We start from the raw sequence: 18,212 nt of genomic DNA, 5'->3' as shown, positions 1-18,212 counted from the left end.
GGGCGCCTGTAGTCCCAGCTACTCGGGAGGCTGAGGCAGGAGAATGGTGTAAACCCGTGAGGCGGAGCTTGTAGTGAGCTGAGATCCGGCCACTGCACTCCAGCCTGGGCGACAGAGCGAGACTCTGTCTCAAAAAAAAAAAAAAACAACCAAAACAAAAAAACAAAAACAAACATGATTCTTAAATGAATAAACCAGATTGAAATTTGAGCCTCAAATGTTCATGAATTGTTTGCAGGTGTGTTTCTCATCATGTTTGGCCTGCCTGTGTTCCTCTTCCTGTTGCTGTTGATGTGTAAACAGAAAGATCCCAGTCTTCTGAATTTCCCTCCTCCTTTGCCAGCTTTGTATGAGTTATGGGAAACCAGAGTATTTGGGGTCTACCTCCTGTGGTTTTTGATTCAAGTCCTGTTCTACTTACTGCCAATTGGAAAGGTACGTTTATGGTAATTCTGTTTTGTTTTAATAGGATGAGGTCTCACTATATTGCCCAGGTGGGTCTCCAACTTCTGGCTCAAGTGATCCTCTTGCCCAGCCTCCTGAGTCACTGGGACCACAGGCGTGTGCCATGCTGCCCAGCCTTACAGTAGTTCAGAGGTTAGAGGCTGTTGTTGGTCATAACTCCCAAAACTTAGTTCATGAAGCCATTTCTCTTGTGCTGTCTATATAACACTTGCTTATTAAGAGGAGCTTAAAAAAAATCTGATTGAGATTTCTTGTGTAACTTTTCAAACCAAATAGAAAAGAATAGGCTGTTTTGCAAAGCAGCCTGACTCTCAGTGGAGATTGCTGTGGAAAAAAAATTCACTCTCAGTACGCGTTATTTCAGATGCAGCCTTTTAAATGATTAATTGATAGGCTGCTGGGCTCGATGGACTTTAGTCTACATCTTTTACTTTAAAAAAGTATGAAAAGTTTCTAATTTTCATCTCTTTCAGAAGCTTGTTGTCAAGAACATTTTATGTTGTTTTCAGATTCCTGCAATATCTTTAAAATATCCATTTAAAATCTTTAAAATCTCCATTGCTAAGTGTAGTTTTTTCTTCTTTCAGTAGAATCCTTTACTTGGATATATTTAAAGAAACATGAGATTACCTAAGTAATAAATCATTTATTTAAAGATCTTATTCTTAGGGCTTTGCAAGTTTGCCAATTGTCTGTAAACCAAAGGATCACTTTTACTGGTGAATGCCAGTAATAGGAGGGTAGAGCTGCAGGCTTAATACTGTGGAGTGAGACCATAACTTTAGTGGCTCTAGCAAGGATTTTTGTGATAAAGACCTTCAGTCATTTTTACGTTAAGGCTCTACAGTTAAATTCAGATTCATTTAGGATGAGGTGATTTCAGTGTATCAAGGAAAGCAGTTTTGTGTTTAAAGTCATACATGTATATACTCATAGACTAAAGTGACTAAAAGCATATATATTAAAATATATTAATATTATACCGTCATCCCTTGATATCCTTGGGGAGTGGTTCCAGGACCTCCTGTACATACTAAAATCTGAGGGTGCTCAAGTCCCTGATAAGAAATAGTGTAATATTTGTATATAACCTGTGTACATCCTCCTTGTATACTTTTGTTACCTCTAGGTTACTTACAATACCTAATACAACGTAGGTGCCATGTAAATAGTTATTATACTGTGTTAGGGAATAATGACAAGAAAAAGAAGTCTGTACATATTCAGTGCAGATGCAATTTTTTCCCAAATGTTTTGGATCTGTGGTTGGTTGAATCCATGGATGTGGATCTCACGGATACGGAGGGCTGACTGTAGATTTGGATCTGTATATTCACAGATTAAAGCCCAACACAGCATTTACTAGACACCTTTAATAGATAAGGATCATCTGAAATTAGCATGTGGGATTTTACTAATCCTGTGGTCTCAAACAGCTTTTACATTTCTCCTGGGAGAGGAGGAATACTAGCTAGTGAAATCTGTAGCTAATGATAGGATACAGTAGGTTAGCCCAGAGCAAATGATACTATATTTATATTTTACAGTTTGAAATGAATTGCTACATTTCTGAATAGTTATTTTGTGGGGTAAAATGTGGCTGCATTGGGCAAGTGGACTTTTTACTCAGCCAGTTCAGTTGGGTACCATGTCTTTTGGTATCTCTGTGCTGAATGCTGTGGGTGATGCCGAATGAAGAGAGGAGATGGTTCTCATGCATGATGCATGCTCACAGTCTCTCTCTCTCTTTTTTTTTTTCTTGAGACAGTGTCTTGCTCTATCGCCCAGGCTGGCATGCAGTGGCGCAATCTGCAACCTCCTCCTCCTGGGCTGAAGTCATCTTCCCACCTCAGACTCCAGAGTAGCTGGGACCACAGGCGTGTGCCACCAGGCTTGGCTAATTTTTGTATTTTGTATTTTTGTAGAGAGGGGATTTCACCATGTTGCCCAGGCTTGTCTTCAACTCCTGGACTCAAATGATCCTCCTACCTTGACCTCTCAAAGTGCTGGGATTACAGGCACGAGTCACCACACCTGGCCTCTCACAGTCTCTTATTGCAGATAAAAGAATCACATGAAATGGTTAAATAACTGGATGGGCAATATATGTATAATATATAGCAGAGCAAGTAAGCATATGAGTACGCACCATCAAATAGCACTTGAGTCATAGTAGAGTGGGTCAACAGGGTAGAGCCCAGTTGAAAAGGACCCCACAAATGGAAGACAGTGGAATTGTACTGTTACTTTGTAAGTGTTAGGCAGCCATTGGTAGATGTTTGAGCTAGGGGTCCACTAGATGTAAAGGTATTTAAGCCATTTAGTCTTGAGGTGGTACACAGGAGTGTTCCGGGGAGTGTGGCTGTTGCAGTTGCTGGGTCCTACACTAGGAAGTCATTACTGAATTTGTATTTAAGATAAATTCCTGAAGGTGGAATTGCATCATTAAAAGGCTTGCCACTAGGGTTTTTGAAATACATTACAAAATTTCCCTATTACAAGATATCTTCCTTCTTGGGCATGTTGAAAATTAAGTGATATTAGAAGATATACATGTATGTGTGTATATATATGTATATATGATGGTGATGTGCTTTGTAAATTTGTAAATTTTTTTTCTTTTAAGGTTGTAGAAGGAACGCCTCTTATTGATGGAAGAAGACTCAAGTATAGATTAAATGGTGATTTTCTTTTTTTAAGACTCAAATTGATGATTTGACAGCTTAAACTTCTAAGTGTTAAACTGTTTGTTAAAGCTGATTAGACCAGAGTAGTAAGTGATAAATTATCTTAGTAGTCGGAAGGGCAACTGTTTATACCTGTAGCCAACATGTATAAATTATGCCATGTAAAGTAACATAGCCTCTTAGTCACTCTTGTCCACTCTCCAGTTTTATGTTTTTAATAGTGTTCATCACTGTTAGAAATCATTGCACTTGTCTAGGATTTTATCACCTTGAGGTGTTACACGGATGCGGGTATCTAGGCCACTCCTGCTGTGTGAGCTGCTCTTGCCCTTGCTCATGTCCTCTGGGCTGTCCCTTGAATATTTGTCACACACTCTTCCTGGGCCTTTGCCTGGAAAACTTACCTCCAAATGTCTGACACCTGCATCTTCACCTCCATCTCGTCTCTGCTGAGAGAAACCTTCAGGTCCCTTTCTCTCCCCTGCTCTGTTTTATTTTTCTGTCTGACATTTGTGCCTCCACACGTCAGTGTATTTGTCTCTTCATTAGGGTCTCTCCACTAGAATGTGGCTTCATGGGCTAGGACTTGGCTGTGTTCATTGTGATGCCCTTCATGCCAGGAAAATGGGCACGTAGTGGGTGCTCATTCATATGTGAAGGCTGGATGGATGAGTGGTGAACTCACTGAGCAGCTCAGTAAATGGGTAGACCTTGCTCCCTCTGGGTCTGGCACCTGGCACTATAAGAGCATGTGCTGAGTGCATCAGTCCAGCTTTGCCATTTGAAGACTTTGGCAAAGTACAGATCTATTTTGTAGTCATCCTTGAATGATTTTCCATTTGACGAGATGGGAGTAGAGTGTTTTCCTTTTCTTGAGAATTACATTATATATTTTAATGGTTTAACTTTTTATCCTTTCAATTCTTCATTTTCTAACTTTGGATCTTTGTTTAGAGACTTACCCAGCATCTACTCTGTCTGCAATCACTCTCCTGGGTTCTAAAAGGGAAGCCAAAGATAGTTTAGACACCTTCTGCCTTTTAGTGCCAGTCACGTGACAAGGCATCTGCCGTAGCTCCAGCATCTGACCCCTGGTGGGTGCGTAAAACTTGTCATTGGTATTGTCAGACTTTTTGTTGCTTTTACCAAATTGTTTGCTGATGGAGCGAGTTTTAGAACCTTTGGCACCCTCCCTCCCTCTGGTGGTTCACTTGCCACACCGGGGAAGGTGAGTCTGGGGCGAGGTGGGTTGTTGACTTTGCTGCCAGGTCTTTTGATTTCAGTGTTTTGTGTGTTTCTCTGCAGGCACTGATTCTTTTCTAAGTAGTCTTGTGTTACATTTTCACTTCCCTCTGAGGGGTGTGGTACATACAGAGACTGAGCACAGTGCTTGGACATGGAGCTCTTGTAGCCAGTGGGGGAGTGGCTGGCCAAGTTGCTTGATCCTTCTTAAAAATGTCTTATCTAATTACTCGGGTTCAAGTATTGAGGTTTCTTTTCATGAATTTTACCATTATTAACTAAGGAGATTCCTAAGACATTTTGGATGATTATTTTTAATCCATGTGGGCTAGAGAGCAAAAGACTGCTTCATCTAACCATTCTTTTTTAAAATATACATTTTATGAAAGGTAAATGAATATCTTTAAAAGTCAGAATTTAAAATTAGAAGTTATTATTTGGAGTATTTGTAGAAAATGTGGATTCAGATAAGTTGAGACAACCATTGTTTTACAAAAGGTTTGGTTTTAGAATTCTCAAGTAAATAACGGCTACTTCTTTTTTTTGCGTTTGACCGTTTATCCTAATGTGATTTGATGACTTGTTAGGAGCACAGCTCTTTCAGGCACTCAGCTCCCTTGAAAGCAAAACTATTTCTTTCTTTTTTTTTTTTTTGAGACGGAGTCTTGCTCTGTTACCCAGGCTGGAGTGCAGTGGCGTGATCTTGGCTCACTGCAACCTCTTCCTCCCAGGTTCATGCCATTCTCATGCTCAGCTTCCCGAGTAGCTGGGACTACAGGTGCCTGCCACCATGCCTGGCTAATTTTTTTTGTATTTTTAGTAAAGATGGGGTTTCACCGTGTTAGCCAGGCTGGTCTCGATCTCCTGACCTCGTGATCCGCCCGCCTCGGCCTCCCAAAGTGCTGGGATTACAGGCGCGAGCCACTGCGCCCGTCCACAAAACTATTTCTTCAGCCAAAAGGAAAAATTGGATCTCCCAGTGAGCCTTTCTGTGTGGCAGCAGGACTAGCCTGGAACGAGAGTTCTGTGGAGCCTCACAGGGTGGGTGCTTTTTAACTTGGCATTGCCTGTGAATGTGCCCACCTGCTGTCCCTACCCCATGGATACTCACAGTCCCTTGCCTGGCCTCCAGCATTTGTGTTGTGGCGTCTTCTCTGCGGGTGGCATCGTAAGATCTCTGTTCTGGATGGTAGAGTTTTACTAGAATCTTTTGAAACCATTATTGACAAGTTGGTTAAGTATAAATATTTATAATTTTGTAACTACTAACCTAGCTCAGTGCCTGGCCCCTGGTGAGTGCATAATACCCTCCCCTTAGGTAATGGCATTAGACTTTAAAATGTGTGTTTGGCTCAGCTCTGTTAATAATTAGCCATTTGACTTTGTGCCTAAGAGTTTGGATTGTGGGAATTTTCAGGTTGCACTTGTCAGTTTTCCCTTAATTAAAAGCAAATAATGACCATTTGAACTGAAAAAGAATCAATGTGTTAAACTATTTGGAAAGTTCTACAAGAGATAATGGTATGTATATTGAAGATAATACCTCAGGACATTGCTTATTTGCATATTTGTGTGTATTTAGTCTGAATAATGACATTAAGACTTTAAAAATGAACATTGTATTGTTTCATAATGGCGTACGTCTCATGTGAGCCTTGGGTTAACATAAATTTTACCCTTTTCTTTTTTTTTTTTTTTTTTTTTTTAAAGGATTCTATGCTTTTATCCTGACATCTGCAGTCATCGGAACATCTCTCTTCCAGGGCGTAGAGTTTCATTACGTGTACAGTCATTTTCTTCAGTTTGCACTTGGGGCCACTGTTTTTTGTGTGGTCTTGAGTGTGTATCTCTACATGCGCTCTCTGAAAGCACCCCGGAATGACCTGTCGCCTGCCAGCTCTGGTGAGCAGTGATGAATCTCGTGTTGGATGAATGCGTTCCAGAGCCCTCCAGCAGCCGTTTCTAGATTTGAGTAGATTGCTTTTTTTCTAACTTCATTTTTTGGGAAATGAACAGAAGTAAGAAAAAATGAAAAGATGAAGAAAAAAGTTAAAGAGATATGAATTTAAAAGAAGAAAATGTTTTTGTTTTTCCTTCATACTTATTCATTTCTTTTTTTTGCAGTTGCTTGATGACAGTAAGACGTTTAGTAAACTTACAGGCATTTTAACTTATGACAAATATTATTTCTTTGTCCAAAATAGTAGATACTCTTTAAAAAGCAAAAACAAAACAACAGAGGTTGCTGGCTGGGTGAGGTGGCTCACGCCTGTAATCCCAGTACTTTGGGAGGCCAAGGCAGGCAGATCACTTGAGATCAGGAGTTTGAGACCAGCCTGGCCAATATGGTGAAACCGCGTCTCTACTAAAAATACAAAAATCAGCTGGGCGTGGTGGCGCACACCTGTAATCCCAGCTACTCGGGAGGCTTAGGCAGGAGAATCACTTGAGCATGGGAGGCAGACGTTGCAGTGAGCTGAGACTGTGCCACTGCACTCTAGCCTGGACCACAGAACGAGGCTCCACCTCAAAACAAAAACAAGACAAAAGAAACAAGAGAGGTTACAAATTGGTTGATGCTGAGCTAAAGTATTTAAATATAAAAAAATGTTGCCTATCTAAAAAAATTGTGAGTGTAAAGTCCTTTGGGGGGCCCCCATGATTTTGGTTGTTTTTTAAGAAACCTGGGTTATCTGGGTCCCCGGCTCCCCAAAGGCTGTAGTAACTGCCCTTTCAGTTGGACAGGCATCTCCCCTAGTCTGTGCCGTCCTGTCTACCTCTCACCACCAGAGCTCTGCTCAGGCACTTGCAGACAGTTGAATTGTGAGCCCGGATAGTGGGCAGCAGTGCAGTTTTAAAGCCTCCTGACTGGGTTTGGAACACTGGGTAAACACTTTTCCCTTCTCAGGAAATGCTGTCTATGATTTCTTCATTGGCCGTGAATTAAACCCTCGAATTGGTACTTTTGATCTCAAATACTTTTGTGAATTGCGCCCCGGATTGATTGGATGGGTATGTCTTTTTTTTTTCTTTCTAAATTTCAATTCAATAGGTCTAATTAATTGCTAGAAAGAAATGTAGACCATTTAAAAATAAGCAGTGGGTGGTATATTTTTAGGGATAATTATGGCTTTCCATAAATCTATCAAAATATTTTCTTGTAAATATTTTCCAGAGGTTTAAGATATGACAAATTAAGTATCTTTTCTTTGCTTTATTTTTATTATATCAGTTTATATTTATGTAGGAAAGTGATAGTGTGGATGCATTTTCCTCTTTTTTAAAACCTTATTTTTACCTAGTTTTAGGCTTGGAGTTGCAGATATATAGCAAAGAGTTCCCTTCCACCCTTCACTCTATTTCTCACAATGTTAACCTTGGAGGAAACCAGAGTGTAATGATGAAGAACAGCAGATTAACATAGCGGCAGCATTAGTTACCGAGTCCACAGGCCTCAGTTGAGTTCACCAGTTTTTCCGCTGTTGTCCTTTTTCTGTTCCAGGAACCTCGACAGGACTCCACGATGCATTTGGTTGTTATTTCTTCTTAGTCTTCTCTAGTCTAATAGTTGTTTAGGCTTTCCTTGTCTCTCATGACCTTGATACTTTTTGGAAAGTACTGGTTGGTTATTTTGTAAGAGTGTCCCTCAGTTTGGGTCATTCCGGTGTTCTCTTTGATTGGGGTGAAGTTATGCACTGTGACAGGAACATAGAAATGATAACTGTGTCCTCAGTGCATTGGGTCCAAGAGCCCATGGTGCTGAGATGTCTTATTCCTGGTGGCGGGTAGGTGTTAAGGTGGCGTCTGCCAGGTGTCTCAGCTGTGAAGCTCACTCATGCCTTTGTAGTGCTAAGGTCCCTGGGGAGGTGCTTTGAGGCTATATACTTTCCCCTTTTATTTCAGGTGGTTATTAACTTGGTGATGCTTTTGGCTGAAATGAAAATACAGGACCGTGCTATTCCATCCTTGGCTATGATTTTGGTTAATAGTTTCCAGCTTCTCTATGTGGTGGACGCTCTCTGGAATGAGGTAATTAATTTTAAGAGCCAAGGCCTTGGAGTCAGATGATTTTGAGTGGGTGAGTGACCAGTCAGAGCCTCGGCTTCTTGCACACAAAGTGAGGGGAGCATGGCCTGCCTCCAAGGCTGCTTGTGAGGACGATGAGGCCATCCATGCAAAGCTGAGGAGGGAGCGCTGACAGGTGGGAAGTTTCTGGGCATTTGGGAGTGCTTCGGTGTTTATCAGCTGATCTTGTGTTTAAAAGTAATATTCTCAATATAAGATTGGTGGATCTTGGGTTTGTTTTTGTGGGCGGTGGTAATTATGGTATCACATGAAAATGGATGGATTATTACCAAATTAGAATGGTGTTTCTTGGATTGTCAAGAGTCACCTGGTTTTTAAATAATGGGGGAGGTGTTTTATTGTTAGTATTTTAAAATACAAAGACTAGCTCTAATTAGATGAAAGTAAAATCAGAAATCAAGGTGCATTGAGGAAACCAGTTGAAATAAGGCTAAGTTTTCATCTCGTGTCTTTTTTCGTACATTGACTAGTCTTTCTGCTAGTCGAAGACTGGTAAATGTTTTGTTTGTTTTCTCTGTCTCAACCAGCATATTCCTTTAAAAAATTTTTCTTCCTCAGGCTTATTTTACAAGTATTTTATCATATTTACTGTTATTTTTGTGATCATCTCCAAATTCCACGTCTAGTTTTCTTTCCATATTAAAAACAAATCTGGCAGCTATACATCATAATGTTCCAAAACAAGTTTTAATGACAGTGTGTTGAGACAGTCTGCGCTGACATTTTGAAAGAAGACCTTTTCTCTTTGAGCCTGGAACATTAAAAAAAAGTGTATTATTGGCCATCATTACTATATATCTCCCCCACACCTGCCGGCTGGTCTTTAATTGTGGCCTTCTATGCAAAATTGCAGAGAGTATTTAGTCAGAACAACTTCGCAAGTTTGATATTGGTGTTTCGATGATCTTGTTATTTAGGAAGATTAGGGCCACTTTGAGGTAAACCTCAATTACAAGTGTTGGGATTAGTGCTATCCGCTAATTACGGGTTCCTGTTGCCCTCCTACCACTTCACAGACCCTGGCTCAGAGCCTGGGAAGCTGTGAAGGTGGTGACAGCACTTCAAATTGACTTTAAAAATTCCAAGTCAATCCAAAATTAAACACGTTTTTGAAATTAAAAAACAACTCTTTTGTAAATGCACTTACTATTACCAGTGTAGCTTTGTTTGCTGTTACAGAATGAATCGCCAAAAGAGCGTATAGGTAACAGTTTGCAAATCAAATGATATTTCACTGTTTTGCTCACCTCAGGCTTCTTTAAACCTTCCTTTCTAGTAGTTTTCCATTGATAAGTGATCTTTTTTTCTGGTTTCGTCTGTTAATAGCTTTCTGCCATGTTGTGGTCGTCACTTTTTAATTGACTTAGAAGTTCATATTTTCTATAGATTTAGCCAAACACTGACCTCTGTTAAAAGAAAATTTTTTTGCATTTTAAGGCAAAATTAACATAGCCCCAGGGGTAGAAAACTAGAGTTAGGAAATTGTTTTCTGTCTGTTCTCAGTATCTCAGCCAGATGATGATAATCTTCTTGAGGAAGGATTGTATTTTATAATTTCTGTAGCATGCTGGCATGCCACTGGGCAATTAGCAGATGCTTAATAACTTTTTTGTTAGGTCACTTGATAGAAATCCCTCTGTATTCACGAATGTGCTATACCTTAAGAAAACGGAGACTACCGGTTTAAATATGTATGACCCTTCCTCTGAGTCTGGCCTGCGAAAACCTTGGGGCTCAGGAGCTGGTGGGGCTAAGGTCCTCCCCCCGACCTGGCACTGGGTGCTTACCCTTTGCCCTCTCACTGCTATTCACCACACCTGCTTTTATCTGCTCCCTCCATTTTGTCACCTTTATCCTCTTTTGGACCAGGAATCAGATTACAGGCCTTGAGAGATAAGAATAAGACACTCTCGGGGACAGAAAGTTAAAACACCACGTGTCCTCACTTATATGTGGGAGCTAAAAAAGTTGATGTCATAAAAGTACAAAGTAGAACAGAGGATGTGGGAAGGTGGGAAGGTTAGGGAGAAGGGAAAGATAGGGAGAAGTTTGTTAAAGGATACAAAATTACCACTTGATAGGAGGAGTAAGTTCTAAGTTCTAGTATTCTATACTGCTGTAGGATGACTATAGTTAACAGTGATACATAGTTTCAAATAGCTAGAAGGATATTGAATATTCCTAACACAAAGAAATAGTGTGTTTGAGATGATGGATATGCTAATTATCCAGATTGGATTACTATATATTAGATGTATGGCAGCATCACTGTGTACCCCATAAATATGTACAATTATTACATGTCAATTTTTTTTTTTAAGGAGAATAAAGAACTCTGGTAACTAAAAAGTATAAGCCTAAGGAGCTAGATTCTGTGAGATTGGTTTTTCTGTTCCATATGACATCTGTTTTTCTGTTCCATGGCCTATTTGCTTTCTTTTCTGGAAAAAAAATCCTATTTGGAGGTACCACTCTTTTTCTTTAACCTAGAACTTTGATTCTCCAGCAGAGCTTATACTGGCTAATTTTTGTTTTTCTTTTCTTTCTTTTTTTTTTTTTGAGACAGAGTCTTGCTCTGTCGTCCAGGCTGGAGTGCAGTGGTGCGATCTCGGCTCACTGCAACCTCCGCCTCCTGGGTTCAGGTGATTCTCCTGCCTCAGCCTCCTGAGTAGCTGGGACTACAGGCATACGCCACCATGCTTGGCTAAGTTTTTTTTTTTTGTATTTTTAATAGAGACAGGGTTTCACTATGTTGGCCAGTTTGGTCTCGAACTCTTGACCTCGTGATCCACCTGCCTCAGCCTCCCAAATTGCTGGGATTACAGGTGTGAGTCACCACGCCCGGCCTATACTGGCTAATTTTTCAACATCAGTGGTCTGTACTGAGGTTCCAGGTAGTTTGGAGATTCCCTCAGGCCAGACCTTCAGAGTGTTAACCTTGGCGGTATGTCTGTATTCTAGAGTCTGGCCTGTCCCTTATCCTGGTTGAGAGGCAAACTGGCTCATGCTAAGCAAATCACCAGGGAGTAATGCACTTTTGTTAATTTGCATGAGAAGTGAAGCTGTCAGTTCACCATGTTGCCAGACAGCTTAATTTCTTCTGTGGAAAATCTACATGAAAAGCCAGATTATAATTAGAAATTAGATTGGTGCATGTGGAATTGAAACAAAAAGAGTTGGTGATCGTATTCCTTCAGCAAACATATTTTGAAGACTTCTCTCCATGGTGGACACTGTGCTAGTTACTGGGGTGGCAAAGGTAAAAACACACAGCCTCTGTCTTTTAGAGGCTTTTAGTATAGTGGAGAGTGACTAGACAAGTACAGTAACCCAATTGCTGTAGCCTACTGGTGGGTGGTGACATCTGAGAAGTGCCCAGGTTGGAGGAGGGGTTGCCAGCAGAGGGGAGGGCCTGGGCATGGGAAATGCTTTAGAGATCTGTTATCTCGGGAACATGAGCGAGAGGCTGGCGTGACAGGAGAATGTGAGGCAGAAAGACCTAGCAGTCCAGGAGACCCAAATCTCTCTCCCCTTTAACAAAAAAATGTTGGTTGTGGACCTGCCCATAGCACTTTATACATTTGCCTATAAACTAGTACTTTATTTGAATACTTTAAACATAGAAGCTCTTTCTCCCTTTCCACTGTCTGTATCCTTATAGGAAGCGTTGTTGACGACCATGGACATCATCCACGATGGATTTGGATTCATGCTGGCTTTTGGAGATTTGGTGTGGGTTCCGTTTATTTACAGCTTCCAAGCCTTTTACTTAGTCAGTCATCCAAATGAAGTGTCTTGGCCAATGGCTTCTCTAATTATTGTTCTGAAACGTGAGTATTAATTTTAGTCTCAGTTTAATTTATTAAATATTATGTACTGAGGCTTTTATGCTCTGATGTCTACATATTTGAAACATGCCATTTTGAATGGTCAGTATTAGCTCAATTCGAAGCCATTTATGATGAGTAATAAAAAGTCTGCATTTTGCAAAGAGAATGGATGGTTCGTACCTGGGTTCTCAGTAGTACTTGAAACAGATCATTTTAAACGAACCACCTTGCTTTTAAATTTAATAAATTTAAGTTGGTTAAATTTGTTTTAGTAACCTTACGTTTTTTCTCTTGAGTGCCTGCTTTTCCTGGTAGGCATCTTATAAAGAAGATTCGTCTTGCCTTCATAGAGCTCGCGTTCTAGCAGGAGAAGTAAGACATGAGTGAGCACCAAGAGGGGCTTAGATGACGGGTGTTTAAGGTAGAGAACTTCTCTCTGGGGAGCTTTAGTGTGAACTTATTGGAGGATATGGTGTTTGATTTGAGTTTTAGAGGGTAAAATGGGATGGAGAGATCCAAAAGTCAGGCACTGGAACAGCTCAGCAAGGGTGTATGGTGGGGAAGTGTGAGATGAGGTTGGGAAAGACAGAGAAGTCCAGTTCGGCTGCAGCTGCAGTTCACCAGGGTCAGTCATGTATTTTACTTCAGGATGAATTTTCTTTGTCCTTACCCTGTTCATTAAACCCTTAAACACATCTACTAGAGGTTGAGCAGGGAAAATTAGCAGTGAACTTCAAATATAGATAGTTTTGCTACACTAGTTAGTATCTGTGGTAGAAGAAGAAATTCAAACCATTGGTTAAAATTAAGATTTATTTTCACCAGTGGTTTGGTTGCCCATGTCCATTTTATGATTCAAGACAGTGTATTTTATAGTTCAGCTAAAAGTGGGGGATGTCTTAGGCTGTTTTGTGCTGCTCAAACAGAATAGCTGAGACTGGGTAATTTGTCATGAAATTTATTTGGCTCATGGTTCTAGAGGCCAGGAAGTCAAAGAGCATGGTGCTGGAATCTGGCAAGACCTCTTCTGCTGCAGCATCCCAGGGTGGAAGGTGGAAGGACAAGAGAGAGGGAGGGAGGGCAGGAGAGAGTGAGGAAGAGCAAGAGAGGCTGAACATACTTTTATAAAAAACCCACTCGAGATACTGAGCCCACTCCTGTGATAGCAACATTAATCTGTCCATAAGGGCAGAACCCTCATGACCTAACCATCTCTTGAAGGTGCTACTGTCAACTCTGTTGCATTGAGGATTAAGTTTCCAACACATGTACTTTGGAGGACACATTCAAACCAAAGCAGGAAGTGAGGTTATTCTCTTACTAGTTTATTGAGGATCAACTAGATAATAGTTAAATGTCATTGATACATTGATTTTTGACATTCTGAAATTTGGATAAAATTAGGAACTTGTAGATTTACAATGGGATTCAGCATGTATTTAAAGTTCAGGATGTTCTGGTGCTGATTCTAGTGTTTGATTAATAAAATGTTTGTGCTATGGCCAGTAGATATCGTAACTAACAGATGATATAGCCTGTAATTTTGATTATACCGAACTGTAGTATTGATTTTATTGTAATGTAGGCTGTCTTAGATTTTATCTCTTTCATGGATGTAACTATATTTGTTTTGCCTTCAGAGTGTTCCCTAGGTGGATGATTAAAGTAGTGTGATAGATTTCGGAAGGGTTACTATCTTTTTACATAGTGAGATTTAGAGTTTTTGAGTTGTTCTTAAGAATCAGGCCAGGTGCGGTGGCTCATGCCTGTAATCCCAGCATTTTGGAAGGCTGAAGCAGGAGGATCTCTTGAGCCTAGGAGTCTGCTTTGGAAATTTCCTCAGAGCATAGTAATAATTTTTAAGAGAAATTACAGATGCTATTAAGCATTAGAGTATAACTAAGTTATTAACATAGGAATATATTTTAAAATTGCAGTTTGTGGTTATGTAATCTTCCGTGGTGCAAATTCTCAGAAAAATGCATTCCGGAAAAATCCCAGTGATCCAAAGCTTGCACGTAAGTTTTGATTTATGTTTATATTATATATATTACGTGAAGGTTTTCTTTTTCTTTTTGTCTCGACATCATTAAAAATGTACTTTTATTTTTATATAGATTTAAAAACCATTCATACTTCAACGGGAAAACATCTTCTAGTTTCTGGATGGTGGGGCTTTGTTCGCCACCCCAATTACTTGGGTGATCTCATCATGGCCTTGGCGTGGTCCCTCCCATGTGGTAAGCATTTCAGAAGAGTGCTAGTTTGACCCTTTTAGCCGCTGGAAAGATGTGTGTGTGTGTGTCCTTTGTGTGGGACAGTGTGGCCAAGGTGGATGTGAGTCTTTTTGTTGCCCTTTTCTACTGTGAGGTTGGCCTCTGTAGAAGCTCTTCTGGCTTCTGAGGGTAATTGGGAATTCACAGAGCCTGAAGTTTTACTTTAAGCCCAACAGCAAAATTTTAAGTTTTCAATTGTGCCTGATAGCTTTTTTCTAAGTAGAATATATAGAAATTAATTCAGCTTCTTAGTTCATGATTCAGTGTACATAGATTGCGAAAAACTCGTTTTTAAGAAGAGAAGGAGATTCTGTTTTTCTTTTTGTGTGTCTGGCCTCATGGGGAGCTGGGGAAGCAGGGGAGCAGGGAGAGCTGTGGGAGCTGGAGGTGCTTGGGGAGCTGGGGTATCAGGGGGAGCTGGAGGTACTGGTGGAGCTGGGGGATTTGGGGAAACTGAGGGAACAGGGGGATCTTGGGAAGCTGGGGGGACCTTGGGGAGTTGGCGGAGCTGGGGGAGTTGGTGGAGCTGGGGGAGCAGGGGGATCCGGGGGAGCTGGTGGAGGTTGAGGAGCTGGCCCATGCCTGCTACCTGTTTGGTGGCCTGGCCTGTAGTGGAGGACAGCAGTTTTTCTCTTTGCTGGGGGAAGAGGGGCGAGAAATGGAGAGATTTGTATTAACTATGAGGACAGATGTTTTGATTGTGCTGAATTGTTAGAATGGATTCACCAGTCTTTGAGTAGCTTCTAATTTAGATACGACCTTCTGCCACTTCCCAGTGGGATTTTACAGACTGGTTTAATTGTTTTCCTCATTATTAGAGAAAATGAAGTACCTTGTGGTTCATTTTTAGAGAATTTGGGGAAAAGCAGGAAAAAATACGTTGTAGTGATAATAAAAATATCTAATACTATGTACCGTTATTATCCACAGGTTTTAACCACATTCTACCTTATTTCTACGTGATTTATTTCACCATGTTGCTTGTCCACCGAGAAGCTCGTGACGAGTACCACTGTAAAAAGAAATACGGCGTGGCTTGGGAAAAGTACTGTCAGCGTGTGCCCTACCGTATATTTCCATACATCTACTAATGCTCTTCTGGCTTATCTACAAAATACTCCTGCAATTCCAGCTGCCATTTGCAAAAACAAGGAAAAAAATCCCAAACTTTCTTTTGTTGCACTGACAGGATCTGTAAATTTTTTTTTCTTTTTGAACCAGGACCATAGAGCCAAGTAGTTGATCTTTTAATATAGCTGTGTTGACTTTTATTAAATTATAATTAACATAGGAAAAATACAAGTAAGGATGTGAGAATTTGCATTTTAATGGGAAATTTTCAACCCTTAAAAATCTGAAATCAGAAGACAGTCTTAATATAAATGTACTGTGAAGAATACTATTGATGTTTATGGTTTCTGATTACTTTTCAAATTTTGATGTTTTTTGGCCAGTTGGCTTTTCTTAAAAGAAAACACTGTTCCATTTAAAGTACATTTATGTTTTATTCAGTAAGAGAATATTCATTTGTTTTTCTTTAAATCCTTTCCTAGTTATATAATTTGAAAGCAAAAAGAAGGGCCTATATTAAATGCTGAAAGTGCAGAGCGATGAGATTATTAGCAGACACTGTTTAAGGGAGACCATTTGTAGCAGTTGGCTTAACCTCAACTTCTAAAACTACATTTGAAAATGTAAATACATAGCTTAGTTTTATGTAATATATGGTGACTTCAGATTTTTTTGTACAGTATTTTGAAAGTGAGATGATTGTCAGGACTGTCTTTTTAACAAAACATTTTCAGTATTTTAAATAAAGTTTTGTAAAGTAATGTGAATTAAAAATTTTGGAACAATTAGAATTCATTCACTATTGTATAGAAGATGCTGTTAAAACATAGGAAGGGTATTTTTCTTGATCCAAAGTTTGTGAATTTGGCTTTGCTACCTCAATTGCAGGTGTTTGTTTGCCTTTATAAACTATTGCAAATAGAAAAAAAATAGAAAAAGTATATATTTTTGAAGTAACATCAATATTTAAACATTTTTACACAGATTGGTGTTTGAAAATTTGCCGTGTCAGGCTAATATTTTTATATATTTTTGACTTTTTAAAAGTTCATCAGTGTTTTTGCTACTGTTAAGCTCATGCAGTTTATACTGTATTTTTTATATATCCTTTATATTTACAAAACTTCACTCCCTGTAAAGGAGTGCTATCTTAAAAACAACTTAAGGGGTTAAAGTCGTTTCTTTTAGTTTAATAGATGTGCATAAGGTAGCTTTAGCAATTAAATTCTAGTGAGGTTGATATAGTCTCATTTTTAATTGTCCTGTAATGGAACAGTAGCAAATTCACTAAACTTTTGTGTTCAAAGTTAAATTGTTCTCAGTACTTTAAATGTAGGGGAATGTAATAAACATAGTGTGTATGTTTGGGTTTTAATTACGCATTTTATATATGAGCCATTTAGATATGCAGTGTTAATTCTACACTGCATTTGAAGTGTATGTAACTTAGCTTATGTTAATGCAATCATGAAGTTGGTTTGCTGTAGCATCCTGTAGTCTTTAAACATTCTTTTAGCGAAATTGTCATTGTTTTATCAGTGCTAGTGTGTGCAAGCAGTTTTTTTATTTTGCTTTTATCCTGGCATCAGAAAGTGGTGTCCCAGCGTTTTCTGTACTAGATTGCACCAAGGAAGCTTTTGGGGAGGAAGGAAGGACATTAAATTCTTTCCCTGGTAATGAAAAGAGCCCGTTATCAATACAGTGCTGCAATTTCTGGGTATCAGCTATAATTTGTTTTTAATTTTGTTTTTGACATGTTTATTTGGCAAATTTTATAATTAAGTTTTAAGTTGAAAATAAAATGTAGCAACATTTTGATCACTTTGGAGCCTTTTTTTCCCCCCCCTTTCTTGCTTGAAACTCTGGGATTTTTGGGACCAAGATAGGAGCCCTTAGATTCCCACCCCCACCCAGCCTCCTGTTTTCCTAGGATCATTTGTTTGGGACCCTGGCCAACTGCTGTTTATTTTAAGACTCAGAATGCTGGAACTCAAAGGGGTTAGTTGGGAGTCCTAACTCCCAGAAAATGGTCATGTATTTAGTATTTGCTGTTTGAGAAAATACAGAAATGCTAAAACTATTGTAGATTCAGTCATGCTTTCGAATGCATTTGTATGAATCACAGAAGCATCTGTGCATCTGAAAGACAGTACATGTGTGAGAGACACACACATGTACTATGCCTGCTGACCATGCTTTAGTGCTCGTTTGGATTTCCAGTTGACTCTAAGCCTGAATTGTGAGATGAGATCAGACAGCTTCGTGTCTCAGTTCTTCCTGCTGGGACATTACATTGTGACATTACATTGCAAAGTGTAGGTGTGTCAGAATATGCACCAATACCAAGCATATGATATATATTTTGGTCTTTAGTTTTGCACTGTTTGGAGCAAATCGATGAAGTATAGGATTTTAACAAAAGATACAAGGTGGAGTGTTTCTAGGTGCAATTTACTTAAAGGTAGATGGTACAGTTTCCTGGACACAGTTAAATACATGTCTTGTTCATGGCTGTTAAAGAGTCTAGCGCTGGGTACAAGTCCCACCTTTTCTAC

The 18,212-nt window shown here is 39.6% G+C and overlaps 1 protein-coding gene across 1 annotated transcript in view; it reads left to right on the top strand.

Annotated features, from left to right (window-relative positions):
* The window catches only part of LBR (lamin B receptor), a 25,393-nt gene extending 7,915 nt beyond the window's left edge, over positions 1-17,478 (top strand). Inside the window, exons 4-12 of the mRNA XM_011948972.1 lie at positions 212-435; positions 3,092-3,146; positions 6,105-6,296; positions 7,303-7,406; positions 8,298-8,423; positions 12,142-12,310; positions 14,248-14,328; positions 14,428-14,550; positions 15,517-17,478. Of these exons, the coding sequence (XP_011804362.1) occupies positions 212-435; positions 3,092-3,146; positions 6,105-6,296; positions 7,303-7,406; positions 8,298-8,423; positions 12,142-12,310; positions 14,248-14,328; positions 14,428-14,550; positions 15,517-15,677 (1,235 nt within the window). The 3' untranslated portion in view covers positions 15,678-17,478. The remainder of the gene's footprint in view (positions 1-211; positions 436-3,091; positions 3,147-6,104; positions 6,297-7,302; positions 7,407-8,297; positions 8,424-12,141; positions 12,311-14,247; positions 14,329-14,427; positions 14,551-15,516) is intronic.
* Positions 17,479-18,212: the final 734 nt, after the last annotated feature.

Source organism: Colobus angolensis, unplaced genomic scaffold (assembly GCF_000951035.1).
Source record: "Colobus angolensis palliatus isolate OR3802 unplaced genomic scaffold, Cang.pa_1.0 Scaffold288, whole genome shotgun sequence".
NCBI classification, from domain to species: Eukaryota; Metazoa; Chordata; class Mammalia; order Primates; family Cercopithecidae; genus Colobus; species Colobus angolensis.
This window is presented reverse-complemented; position numbering and strand designations above follow the sequence as displayed.